Consider the following 13,786-nt stretch of genomic DNA (forward strand, 5'->3'; position numbering starts at 1 on the left):
TTTAACCTTCTCACCCTTGGAATACATTTAGACATTGCATCTACTAAACAGTTTTTGAAAATCCCCCAAGCTGCATTGATCTCTTTTTCAGCTAACTCCTCATTCCACACTACACCTGCAAGCTGTCTCCTGAGCTCTTCATAATCACCCCCCCCCCCCTTGTAGTTCCACATATACCCTTTTCTCACAGAGGTCCTCGCACTGCTGGCAACCACCCAGGTAATCACCTCATGATCACTCTCACTAATTGGTGGATGATTTGACACCTCATTTATAATTACATCCTCTGATGAGATGACCAAATCCAAGACCCTCAATTCTCATGTGCCCTCTGTTACATACTGTCTGAGGTAGTTATCCATCAAAAACTCAAGAAACTAATTTTCTTTACTTCCAGTTGCTATCTCATCATTCCAGCCTACATTGCCATAATTAAAATCACCCATAATGATCACCCTCTTCTTATTTACTTGGCTAATTTGATTGTACATTTCATTATCACCACCATCCACATTACCTGGTCTATAACAACATCCCACCAAGTATTTGATTCCATTCACCTCTATCTCACACCATACTGCCTCAAAACCACTGGCACTATTTCCCTCTTGCATCTCTACTTTATATGGATATAACTCTTTCTCTCTCATCAATAGCACTCCCCCTCCTTTTTACCCCTTCTGTCCTCAAGAAACACATCATACCCTTCCATCTCTATTCCTGTCAGGATGTCATCCTCTTCTAATCATGTCTCACTTATTCCGACAATTTTTGGGTGAACAGACGCAATTAGTGCAACCATTTCATCTGCCTTGTTTCTTATACTTCTAGCATTTGTATACAAACACAACAGCTCATTTCTGGATCTACAGCTAGTTCAAATGCTTATCTTGGCAGTCTTATATCTAGTAACCTCAACAATATGGAAACAGTAAAACACAGGCTAAACCTAGGTTGGACCAACATGAATAAACTAAACAAAATATGGAAAAATAAAAAAATCCCAACGAGTCTAAAATTAATATATAAAACAATTATTATCCCAACGGCTACTTATGCTTCAGCAGCCTGGAGATTAACTCAACAACCAATCAAGAAACTTCAAGCATTTGAAATGAAATGCCTTAGAAAAATTAATAACACCACCCACTGGATGCAACACAAGACTAATGATCAAGTCAGAATACATTTGAACTTCCCAGATAATATAATAAACACAATCATTAAGCATCAACTGAGATGGTTTGGTCATATTTAGAGAATAGTCCTCTCATAGACCATATTTAACTCCGAATGGATATATGGGAAGAAAAAGACCTAGAGGCAGACCAAGAAGTACTTGGATAAAGTTGCTGAAAGAACATTCCCATCTACCCACCTATAGAGTCATGATTGAGATGGCTAAAGATCGCGATAAGTGGAGAACCTTTCTTCTTAGTGGACTCAACCCATTATCAAGCGGATGAGATGAGAAGAAGAAGAATGCAAAGCTGTTCATAACACTTAAAGTTACAATACATACAGGAGTATGTATTGCTCAATCTAATGTACCATTCACACCACATAATTGTAAGTGTTATGAACAGCTTTGCATTGGTACTTGTATATGCCTTTTCCAGATCTACAAAACTTAAGTATAGATTCTTATAATATTTCTATGATTTCTCAACTGTTTGTCGTGAGGTGAAAATCTGATCTTGACAACCTCTATTTGGCCTGAACCCAGGTTGTTATTCTCCGAGTTTCTCTTTTGCAGTTTTTTACTTAACCTATTCTCAAGTATGATTCAGAGACATCAGCCTCTTTTCCTGCAAAAATCGTATTTGGAACACTCAGTAAGGAAATTCCTCTGTAATTATCACATTCAGTTTTGTTTTCTGTTTTAATAGATGTTTTAATAAATAACAATATTGAAAACTTACTCATACTCGTATATAATTCAATTCTGTATCTGGGCCATCTGATTTATGTGGTGTAGCCTAGTGTAAAACTTTTATATCTCCATATTTGAGCATTTTTAGTCAATGGAGATATTTGACAAAAATATCTCAGCTGCCTTTCACATTTTAGGTATTTGGTGGCTTTTTCTACTCTCTGTATTCGTTCTATTCATTCCATTAAATTATATTTAATGAAATGAATACAATACAGTACAGCACAGAGCAATAATTAAATAACAAATTTAAATGTACTGTCATTTTGTCTTTGTTAAAAAGACATCAACAGGAATACAATATTATAATTGTAATAACTCACACAACAATACGTAGAAGAAATTTTAAACAAAAATGTCCTGTAAGCAGCATCCTCTTTTTGAATGAGGGATTCTGGATGTTTGAGGTGGAGGAGAAAAGAGCCTGATGTGTTTGAATCATGTGGCTAAATAGCAAACAGACTGTCAATATATCTTAGCCAAATGGAAGGTTTTGAGAATGCCAGTATCAAGAGCAGGATTTTCAATCTGCTCCATATAAAACTGGCCAGAGGAGGGAGGGAAGAATCCATGAATGTTCCTTCTAGCTGTTTACATAAGGTGTCCTTCCAAGAGAAATAACCAGTATGGATGATAAAATTGAACAAATCAATAATGTCAAGGGGCTAAACATTTTTCAATAAACTTATAGTGTCAGAAAGAGGGATATTTGTAAATAAGGAAGTGACATCAAAGCTCACCATGATGTCATTATTGTTTAAAACTAGATTTTGGATTAAAGATTTGAAATGAGTACAATTTTTTATATAAGATGAAGTGCAGCCGAGAAAATGGAATGAAAGATTTAGTTAACTGTTTGGCCAAATTAAAGGAGAGAGAGAAAGAGAGAGAGGGTAATTATGTTTATGAATTATAGGCATTCTGTATATATCTGGGAGGGGAAATCTGTGAAATCTTTTATTCCTGGATATGTCTCTGTGATAGAAACAAAATATCGAAATTATTAAACATATTGTTTAATTATCTCTCTGTGCTGTGTTCAATTAAATGTAATTATGATGGCCAAATTAAAGGAGAGAGAGAGAGAGGGGGTAATTACGTTTATGAATTATAGGCATTCTGTATATATCTGGGAGGGGAATCTGTGAAATCTTTTATTCCTGGATATGTCTCTGTTCATTCAATTAAATGTAATTATGATGGTAAACCAGCACCTAAGCTTAAATATGCATTGGCATTTTCTACCTCAAGTATTGATATGTACTCCTGATGGCATTCCTCCTGACTATTTTACCACTCTTCTGTCATTTCATTCAGTAATCTTTTAAAATAATTACTCTAAACATCTAAAATATCTTCTTTTTTCATAACATCATTTTCATATGTGATACTTTTTTATAGTACTCTTTCCTCCATTTCTAGATTTTTTTTTAATAGCCTGAAGAGCATTTTACTACCTTCCTGATATTAATCTTCTATTATTTAAATTAAGGGGATATTAAATCCCACACTATTTCAAAACCACATTGTTTCAAAGTCTTCCCTCTCATTACTTTTGTTTAGCTGCTTTTACACACTGCTTTACTTTCTTATATTTTTTTGCATATTCCCTTATAGTACATGTGCTAGGAACTTTCAATATGCTTTCTTCTTTTGCATGCTGCCTCTTTAACCTCCTCAGTCCAGAAGAGAGTTCTGATATTTCTATCTTTTGTAGACAACATTACCATATGCTGCTCTGGCTGAATCAATTAATACACTTTTTTTAGATTTTGCAATGTGGAATTCAGATATACATAAGATTCTGATAATTCAAATTATTTCAGAGTGCCCATATTGGTGTGCTTTCATTTGCACATTTTGCTGGTCATAGATAGGAACCACTGAGACAGTTTTAATATTGAGATGTACAAGGTTTAGTAACATCCTAAAGCATTATATTAATTAGCTGATGATAACATATGTGACGATAGAGCAATGGCCTTAATTCTCTGGTATTTATTCAATGTCTCTAGTATGCTATTTGAAGTGCTGTTCGAAAGGAGGTGACATCAAAGATTTCTGTGTCTGTCCATAGTGTAGGATATTGCAGTGAAACCACAGAAAACAAATTTCTGGATTGAAGCATTGATTGCAGTTTGATGAAAGGAGTAAATTAAAACCCTGTTTTAATTTACTTTAAAATGTGCTAAAAAAACTAACAGCTCCACTGGCCTGGCTTTTCAATGAACGTCTGGCCAGGGAAAAGGTATCTAAGGAGTGGAAGGAGGGTAAGATAGTGCCATTACACAAGGGTAGTAGCAGACTGGAAGTGTCAAATTATAGATCAGTTTGTGTTTCATCAGTAGTTGTTAAGATCTTGGAGAAATTAGTGAGGGATGATATACAACAGTGGGCAGAAGAGTAATGTTATCTTCGAGAGTAAGACTGTCTTTTATAGTAAAGTGACAAGAACGGTTGATGTGGAAAAGGCATATTCTGCCATTTTTTTTTGGATTTTACAAAGGCTTTTGACAGGGTACCACATGATAAGCTGATATTTAAGTTGCAGCAGTGGTTTAGATATCAGGTTAGTGAACTAGATTCAGGATTGGCCATCTGATAGGTATGAGAGAGCAATATCAAGGAAGAAGAAGGCTATGAGTGGGGTCTCACAGGGATCAGTACCGGGACCTGTATTGTTTAACCTTTATATCAATGGCATTGTGAGTAGATTGCAGGAGGATATTCAGTTGTTTGCAGATTATGTGAAGCTGGGAAGGGTTATTAGTAACAGTGCAGATGTGGTAGCCCTGCAAGAGGATTTGAATAAACTGGACAGATGGGCAAATGAATGGGGATGTTGGTTTAATGCAGCAAAATGTAAAGTCGTGAAGTTTGAGATACATCGATGGGAAGCCGCATACTCTGCTGATGGAATTGTAGAGGAGGCACGGGATCTGGGGGGTGATGATTTGATAGAAACTTGAAATTCAGTGAACATATTGCAAAGGTGGTGAAGGTAATCAAGAGGATTGCTGTGATACTGAGAAGGATGCTGACCTGCTGAGATAAAAGAGTTGTCATTCCATAGTATAAAGCCCTGATCAGACCATACTTGGACTATTGTTCTCAAATTTGGTCCTCAGGATTTGAAGGGGATAAATTAACAATGGAAATGTTGCAGAGGTAGATAACAAAGATGGTAGGTATCAGGACTATACAATGTTAGTTATGAAGACAGGCTGAGGGAATGTGGACTGCAGAGATAGAAGAAGGAGAGGTAGTTACAGGGTTGACACTGGGGAGTTCTTTTGCTTGGTGGAACAGGGGGAAGGAACAAGGACAATGGACTATCCCTGGAAGTTATGAAAGGAAGCTGTGAGCAAGAGAGTGAGGAGTGGTTTCTTTGCATAGAGAGTGGTTGAACGATGGAATGCATTGCCTGATAGAATAGTGAGAGCACAAAGGGTCAATGAGTTCAAGGAGTAGTATGATACACTGTCATTAAATGGGAGATCAATTTCATCATCCAGTGAAACTAAAAGCTTGCTTACTGGGGGACCAGAAGTGGCTCGAAAAAGTTTCATGTTTGCGCTCGTGAGCAGGATTTCTAGATTATGCTCAAATATATATATATATATATATATATGGGAATAAATTTTTAACTTGGGTATATTGTATATTAGGATAACCAAGCAATTTTATATGCTTGGTTATTTTAGCTCCTAATCCCAAGTATACAAACAATTAAGTTTGCGCCTGAAACAAAGTTCAAGTCTAAAGATGGTACAACATCAGCGCAACTCATTGTAAAGGTGGTTAAAGCTTTGATCACTATTCTTAGTATTTTCCCATAATGTAAAGCACATCTCACTAGAAGATGTATACTGCAATGCATTATGGGTGGGGTCACTACCCAGACCGGTTTCGACCTTTTTTGAGGTCTCCTCAGTGAGTAGCTAGACCCTAAATACCAAGGTTTTAGTAATACAAAGCCTTATCAACTTTACCTATATAAGTTGCAACAAGGTGTATTAAGTTTTAATAAAAATCTCTGGATGAGATATTGATGGGAATAAATTTTTAACTTGGGTATATTGTATATTAGGATAACCAAGCAATTTTATATGCTTGGTTATTTTAGCTCCTAATCCCAAGTATACAAACAATTAAGTTTGCGCCTGAAACAAAGTTCAAGTCTAAAGATGGTACAACATCAGCGCAACTCATTGTAAAGGTGGTTAAAGCTTTGATCACTATTCTTAGTATTTTCCCATAATGTAAAGCACATCTCACTAGAAGATGTATACTGCAATGCATTATGGGTGGGGTCACTACCCAGACCGGTTTCATTGCAGTATACATCTTCTAGTGAGATGTGCTTTACATTATGGGAAAATACTAAGAATAGTGATCAAAGCTTTAACCACCTTTACAATGAGTTGCGCTGATGTTGTACCATCTTTAGACTTGAACTTTGTTTCAGGCGCAAACTTAATTGTTTGTATACTTGGGATTAGGAGCTAAAATAACCAAGCATATAAAATTGCTTGGTTATCCTAATATACAATATACCCAAGTTAAAAATTTATTCCCATCAATATCTCATCCAGAGATTTTTATTAAAACTTAATACACCTTGTTGCAACTTATATAGGTAAAGTTGATAAGGCTTTGTATTACTAAAACCTTGGTATTTAGGGTCTAGCTACTCACTGAGGAGACCTCAAAAAAGGTCGAAACCGGTCTGGGTAGTGACCCCACCCATAATGCATTGCAGTATACATCTTCTAGTGAGATGTGCTTTATATTATGGGAAAATACTAAGAATAGTGATCAAAGCTTTAACCACCTTTACAATGAGTTGCGCTGATGTTGTACCATCTTTAGACTTGAACTTTGTTTCAGGCGCAAACTTAATTGTTTGTATACTTGGGATTAGGAGCTAAAATAACCAAGCATATAAAATTGCTTGGTTATCCTAATATATATATATATATATATATATATATAAAGAGATAAAAATTAAAATAAATCTTAGTCTATCCATGGTATTAAAGTACCACAAGGTTTACAAACATTTGCAGATCAGATAAAAATATAAAAAAAAAAAATTGCAATGCTGGCCCCTTCATCCATGGACTGATATGCATGTTCTAGATTTTTGTCTCTACAAATATATCTTAGTGAAAACCTTACCTGAGAAAGTGTTAAGTCAGCATCAGCAGACAACTCATGCAGGCATTTGAGAGGGCTAGCTACTCTAATGAGACGAATTAGTGTTGGCGATGCATCTTGTGGAAGGGTTTCCAACAATTCATTAACATCAACAAGGAGCAGAATACCATGATAAGGTCTATCATATTAAAAAAAAAAAAATAATAAATACAATTAACACTAAGAGCACTTTTTTTTATAAGTTAATGTTTACATGGTAGAAACCAGGTTATCCATTCTGATGGATAGCAAGGTCTGAATTAGTTGTTCCTACTCCTTCCTAAGTGAAATATACAACAGATTTCTCTTCAAACTCCTCTTTTATAATTACCTACTCCAGATGGAAAGGCTCTTCACATACATTTAGAGGGTTCACCTAGAATCCTATTGCATTAATCTGGTACTAAGCACTAAATCATTTCCCATTTCTTCTCTACACCAGACAATCCCTCAATCTGTCCTATACCCAATATTCCAGAGAAATGATGCCACTTTTGTAACTCTCTTGTGGCTCTTTTCAAAATCTCTTTATCTGTTTGCATGTGCATAAACAAGGTGATCAAGTTTGCACACATGCAGACTGATCAAGGTTTTGTACAGTAGAAATAAAGACAATATTTACTCTACAATAAATATGCTGCATCAAATCTTTGATTTCCCATTTCAAAATCTTACCCTGAAATGTTGTGGCGAGACACAACATTAGTTTTCAATTTTGAATCATCTGTAACTTTGCATCTTTACAGAAGATGCAAAGTTACAGATAATTCTAAAATTATCCTTATTTTAGAATGATCTAAAATAAGAATAATTCTACATATCCGTATTTAATCCCCTCATAATATTATTGGGAGTATATAAGTTAAGCAATGTCCTTGCTGGGTGACCAAGTTGGCTGATTGGATTAACACCTTCACTTTTCATCCAACACACTATGGATTCAAATACTTTCGTGGCATAGATATTTGTAAATATTTTTAAGTGGTAAATGATACTGATTAACCAATACAAGATTACCACTCTGCTTACTGAAGGCATGAAAGAGTTTTGTCTCTAGAACAGAGTTTCTGAATTATTTTACCCATAACTCTCTCACATTAACTGTAGCTTACAGCTTTTCATGGGAGTGGGACACACATAAACAGAACCATTGTGGCATAACTCTAGTGACTTTCCTCTTCTAGGACACTCTTCCATGCAAATAGCTAGCAATCTCCTATTCAACTTACCAATGAAATATCCAATCTCATCCAATTTAAATGTCAAAAATGTTTTTTTATTTTATTTTATTTTTAATGTGACTCCCACCGACAAAAGGTTGTAAACCAATAGTACATTAATACCATGGATAGGCTAAAGATTTTTTCTTCAATTTTTTTTATTTAATTTATATATCCTATCTATCCTTCTCATCCGTCCCTTAGGATGGGATGAGCCCTCCCTAATGAGGAGCTTACGACGAATTAATGCAGCTGGCTCATCACTCCTCTATTGCATCCCCAAAGGACAAGTACTGATGACTGCAGAGACGTGTGTGTGTTCACAGTGCTAGTTTACCTGCTCTGGAGGATGAAAAACAACCCAAGTTTCTGGGTGAAAAACCCTCTACCTCCATATGAGACTGGCAAACTCACCTTTAGTCAAAAGAGACCAAATAAAGGTTCCTCGTATCTTGGATGGGAATTAAACCCTAGTCTTTCCAACAAAAGGGCTTCATCTATACTAACTGAGCTACGGAGGCTCTTAATATACACATACACATCTTTCACAGTCACTTTGAGCCTGTAATAAGTGGGATGGTGGTCTCACACTGAGTGATGATATTCATTTCCCAACTAAAGGCAATCACAAACATCTGTGCCCATGACAAGATTTGAACCCACAGCCTGTTAGTTGAAGAGTGAATATGTTAACCTACTCAGCCAACCAGGCTGAAAAATAAACTACTGGCCAGCAGATACACTATTGTATAAGTGCTTATACAATATATACTATACAAATTCAGTATATATTGAAGTCATTATATATCAGATTCTGTAGAGCAAATGGAAAAACAGTGCATTGTGTCCTTCAATTGGAAAATGATTAAGTTTGATTCTCGTAACAACAACAGAAATCTTTATATTATTTTTTCAATTGCAGGTAAGTTGGCCAATCTCATACAGACATAGCAGGATTTTTTCTCCTGAAAACTTAGGTTTTTCATTCCATGTACAGGCAAATCGACCATCAGAACACACACAATTTACAGACAAAAAATACTGTTGGTGATGGTGTTGATGGGTAGTAGATGGAGCTGATGGCAGTTGCATGTAATAGGAGAGATAGAGAGATGTGCACAGAGGAGTGCCCTCCAGTGATGAGTCTTTAGACTCTGTGAGGTGTCATGTAATAATAATAATAATAATAATATTGTATAAATACATTGTAAAATAGAGTAGAGCATATTATAGTATTATACAGTACAGTATAGTAAATGTATACAGTATTAATACAGTATATATTGTATTAGTATCTGGATATATAGGCACTAAGTGAAATGCTAACTATCACCTTGCTTATTGGAGACTTGAGGTAACTGTACCATGTTTGGTCTCCAGAACAGGAGTTCTGGTTTCTATCCTACTGGTTCTGTTTCTTGTGATATGAGTGATTGATACTTTTGAGGAACATGTCAAACACAACATACAGATGGAAAATCTACTGCTATGACCTCAAATGTAGAAAATCAGTTCAGCAGCTCATTTCTAGATGGTAAATGAATCAGAACTGGTCCCACCCATGAGTGATAGCCTTTGATTGCATCATGAGTGATTCCTTTGAAAAACAGGCCAAACATACTGTGAAGACCTAAAATCTTTATTTGAGATCATAACAGTTTTGCCAGTCATCTTCTAGATAGCAGTGTGAAAGGTCCTACTCAGTTACTGTATAATCCTGCTACTACAAAACCTGTAGATCGAATCTGGAGTCTGAGTAGGATATGTAGTAATGATATCGTAATGATGTGCTCTGTCTAAGAGGCTATTTCTCCTCACTGTTTGTTCCTATTCTTTTACAACAATCTATATTGCTGGCCACTCGACCAGTAGACTGTGGATTCAAATCTCACTATGGAAAGAATGTTCATAAATGTCGTTAAGTGGTAGGTGAATTTCATGGTCTGGCATGAGACCTGCTTATTGGAAGTCTGAAATGGTCTGACAAACATTTCATGTTTGGTCTTTACAGTAAGAATTCTAGATTTCTTAACCAATAGTCCATCCTGCTACTAATGAATAATATGTTTGCAACTTTTCATGAGCGAGATTAAAAAACATATTTTCTTCTTTGTGCACTAGATCTGTCTCCTGTTGTAATATGTAAGTAAATAGATGTAACACAAGCTATCCATCCACTCTGCAATCTTAACCATCACTCCAGAAATACATACTTGACTATAATTTAAGAGATCAATCTTGGTTCATGTCCTTCTGCTTTGTGTAGAGGCCAGCCTGGTTGGCTGCATGGTTCCAACCAACAGGCTTCATGTTCAAATCTTGCTATGTGCATGGATGTACATGACTCTCTTTAGGTGGCAGATGAATTTCATTGCTCCATGTGAGACCACTTGATGAGGACCTGAAGAGTGGCTTAAAAAAGTGACATTAGAGCAAGGTGAAGTAAAAAATAAATTAAAAAATACAAAAACAATAGAAAAAATTCCTTAGTCCACCCATGGCACAAATAAGGGAGATGATGTGATGTGTGTAGTGGAGTGGAGTGGAGTAGAGTGCACCCCACAACGAGTCCTTAGAGATGTCACATTTACAAAAAAAAAGTTGTTTTCTTTATACGATTTTCTTGGGGAATTCTCTATTACAAGATATCATACAAACCAGCATGAAATAATTTAATGAATTGTTAATTAAATATTTTAAATATATCCCCAACAGCAACTACCTATTTAAAATTTCCATCATTTGATATCATCTTTGCATAATCATTCTTTCTTCTAGTAATTGTATACCAAAAGATCTGATCTTGCTTAATCTCACTATTCAACTATTTTCCAACTACTATATTTATTTAATCACTTAACCGTAGGAATACATTCAAACATTGCCGCTATTAAATGTTCTTCAGCTTGAAGATGAATTACTCCTTTCAAGTTAATTTCTCATTCCATAACTGATCTAAGCTACCTCCTGGTTCATCCCATAATAACTCACATTCCAGTTCCAAACAGATCTTTTCTTCAAAGATGCTCTCATATAGCTCGCCACTCCCTAGCTAAGTACTTCATGGTCATTTTCATCGAGTGGAAGCAAATCCAAACACTTATTCATAATAAAAATCATTAATGCAATGATCAAATCCAAGACTCTTCATTCTTGTGGGCTCCCTTTACACATTCCTTAGACTCATTAAATTCAATCATATTTTATAGCCAAATATAAAAACTTTGAAGTCCTAAAATTTACCAAACAGCTTATGAGAATATAACTTTCAGCATCAGAGCTGCCTTGGTTTGCACTATTTAAATAACATGACCTCTGTCTAGGAGCTCATATGTTTGCCTTTTATTACTTAAATTAGGTTTTACTGGCCTGACAGCTATTTCAAACTGTCAGGTCTTATCAGTGACTGGGCAGAAACCTTAAGAGGACAAAAACCTTCTGTTCAATACCATAGCAATCCTATGTCAGAAAGTTAAGTTCATCATAAGTGAACTCTGAGCAGGAGCATAATCAAATGGTATATAGAGCCAAATAAGTTATTAAAAAGGAAGATATTATGGATACATCCCTATTTTATAGTCAAATATAGAAAGAAACTAAAAGGTTTCGAAATTTACCAGAGAGCTTATGAGATGGATATTAAAATAGAGAATCCATAATATTCTCTATTTTAATATCTTATTTATGCCAAATTGAAGTCTTTCAGCTCTATACTTTAGTATCAATGAATTCATTTTTCTTACTTCAAATGCTCTCTTCACCTCAAACTATTTTTATAATTGATATCATCCATTAATGATAACCCTCTACTTACTTCCTAAACAATTCTAAATAATCATTTCTTTGTTGTTACTTTCCACATTTCTAGGCATATAAGAACATCCTACTAAATATCTCATTCTACATATTGAATGCAGAAAGTCTATTACATTCTCAACAACAGCCTTGTCATTCACACCAAATCCATTCAAGATGCAATGCATCACATTTCTGCAGTTCCATTCATCACCTAAATTTATCCCATAAATTTGCAACATACTGTCTATACATTCTCTAACTCATAATTAGTACTATTACTTCCTTCAGGATCTCCATGGGCAGAATTTCTCTAGAGTCATCAACAGCACAACTTCCCTACTTATCTTTCCTATTCTTGCAGAAATAACATTCTCTTTCATCTCTATTCTTGACAGTACATCATCTTCACCAAACCATGTTTCATTTAACAATTTTTGGATGAATCATGCCAAGCCAGTGCTGCAAATTGCTTATTTCTAATACCCCTGGCACCACATTTCTTGAGGGATAAATGTCTTAGGCAACATGTAACAGAGGGAACAAGAGGTTCAAGAGTTTTGGATTTGGTTATAGCATCAGAAGTGTTGATAATAACTGAGATGACATCTCTCCCACCATTTGGAGAGAGTGACCATATGGTTTTGACTTGGAAAATGAATAGACATGTAGGAGTATCAAAGAGACGGGAACTTATGTGGAATTATAAAGCAGGTGATTATAATAGTCTTAGACGTCAACTTCGGGAAGTTTCATGGAGGGAGGAATTGGAAGGCCGGGATATCATTAGTGCATGGGAAATTGTGAAAGAATATTTGTTAGCAGCAATGGTAAGTTGTATACCACGAGTAAAGAAGAGGACACCATTTGGAGTAAAGTGGATGACAAACAATATTAAAAACAGGAATTGTATGAGAAAAAGAGACTATGGAAGAGATATAAGGAGACAGGTGAAGAGAAGATGCATGATGAATATAAAACACAGGCCAGAAGAGTGACTAGTGTGGAAAGGAAAGTGAAACTGGAATATGACAGGAGATTGGCCCTAAGATCCAAAGAAAATCCTAGGGAATTTTTTATGTGGCCAGTAAGAGGAGAAATGACTGTGGAAGAATGATATTGTGGTATAAAAATGGGAATAGAGTGACTGATGCAGAGGACATAGTGAAATTGTTCAATGAACACTTTATTGGAGTATTTCATCCTAGAGGAGTCAGTTTTAATGCTAGAGGGATAGGGCAGGTTCGAGGTTTAGAGGTACAGGAGGAGAGTGTGTTTCAGATACTGAGTACTCTGGATGTCAGTAAAGCTTTGGCACTGGATGGTATTTCACCACGAGTTTTGAGAGAATGTACTAGGGAACTGACAATGCCTTTAACCTGGCTTTTCAATGAAAGTCTGGCTGCGGGAAAGGTGCCCAGGGAATGGGAAGGTAAGATAGTACCATTGCATAAGGGTGGTAACAGACTGGAAGTGTCTAATTATAGGCCAGTTTGTGTGTCCTCAGTAGTTGTTAAGATCTTGGAGAAAGTAGCATATTACATATTACAGCATTGGGCAGATGAGGGTAATGTTAACTCTGAGAGTCCACATGGATTTGTGAAAGGGCACTCTTGTTTTAGCAATATGCTAGCCTTTT

At 35.8% G+C, this 13,786-nt stretch overlaps 1 protein-coding gene across 2 annotated transcripts in view; it reads right to left on the reverse strand.

The window, feature by feature from the left end:
• Positions 1–13,786, reverse strand: part of Nprl3 (GATOR complex protein Nprl3) — a 654,348-nt gene that overhangs the window by 248,625 nt on the left and 391,937 nt on the right. For both annotated transcript variants that reach the window (XM_090398550.1, XM_090398549.1), the window contains exon 9: positions 7,115–7,271. In XM_090398550.1, the coding sequence (XP_090254676.1) occupies positions 7,115–7,271 (157 nt within the window). The remainder of the gene's footprint in view (positions 1–7,114; positions 7,272–13,786) is intronic.

Source organism: Typopeltis vanoorti, chromosome 9 (genome assembly GCF_054136105.1).
Source record: "Typopeltis vanoorti isolate ZY-2024b chromosome 9, IOZ_Tvanoo_1.0, whole genome shotgun sequence".
In the NCBI taxonomy this organism is placed as follows: domain Eukaryota; kingdom Metazoa; phylum Arthropoda; class Arachnida; order Uropygi; family Thelyphonidae; genus Typopeltis; species Typopeltis vanoorti.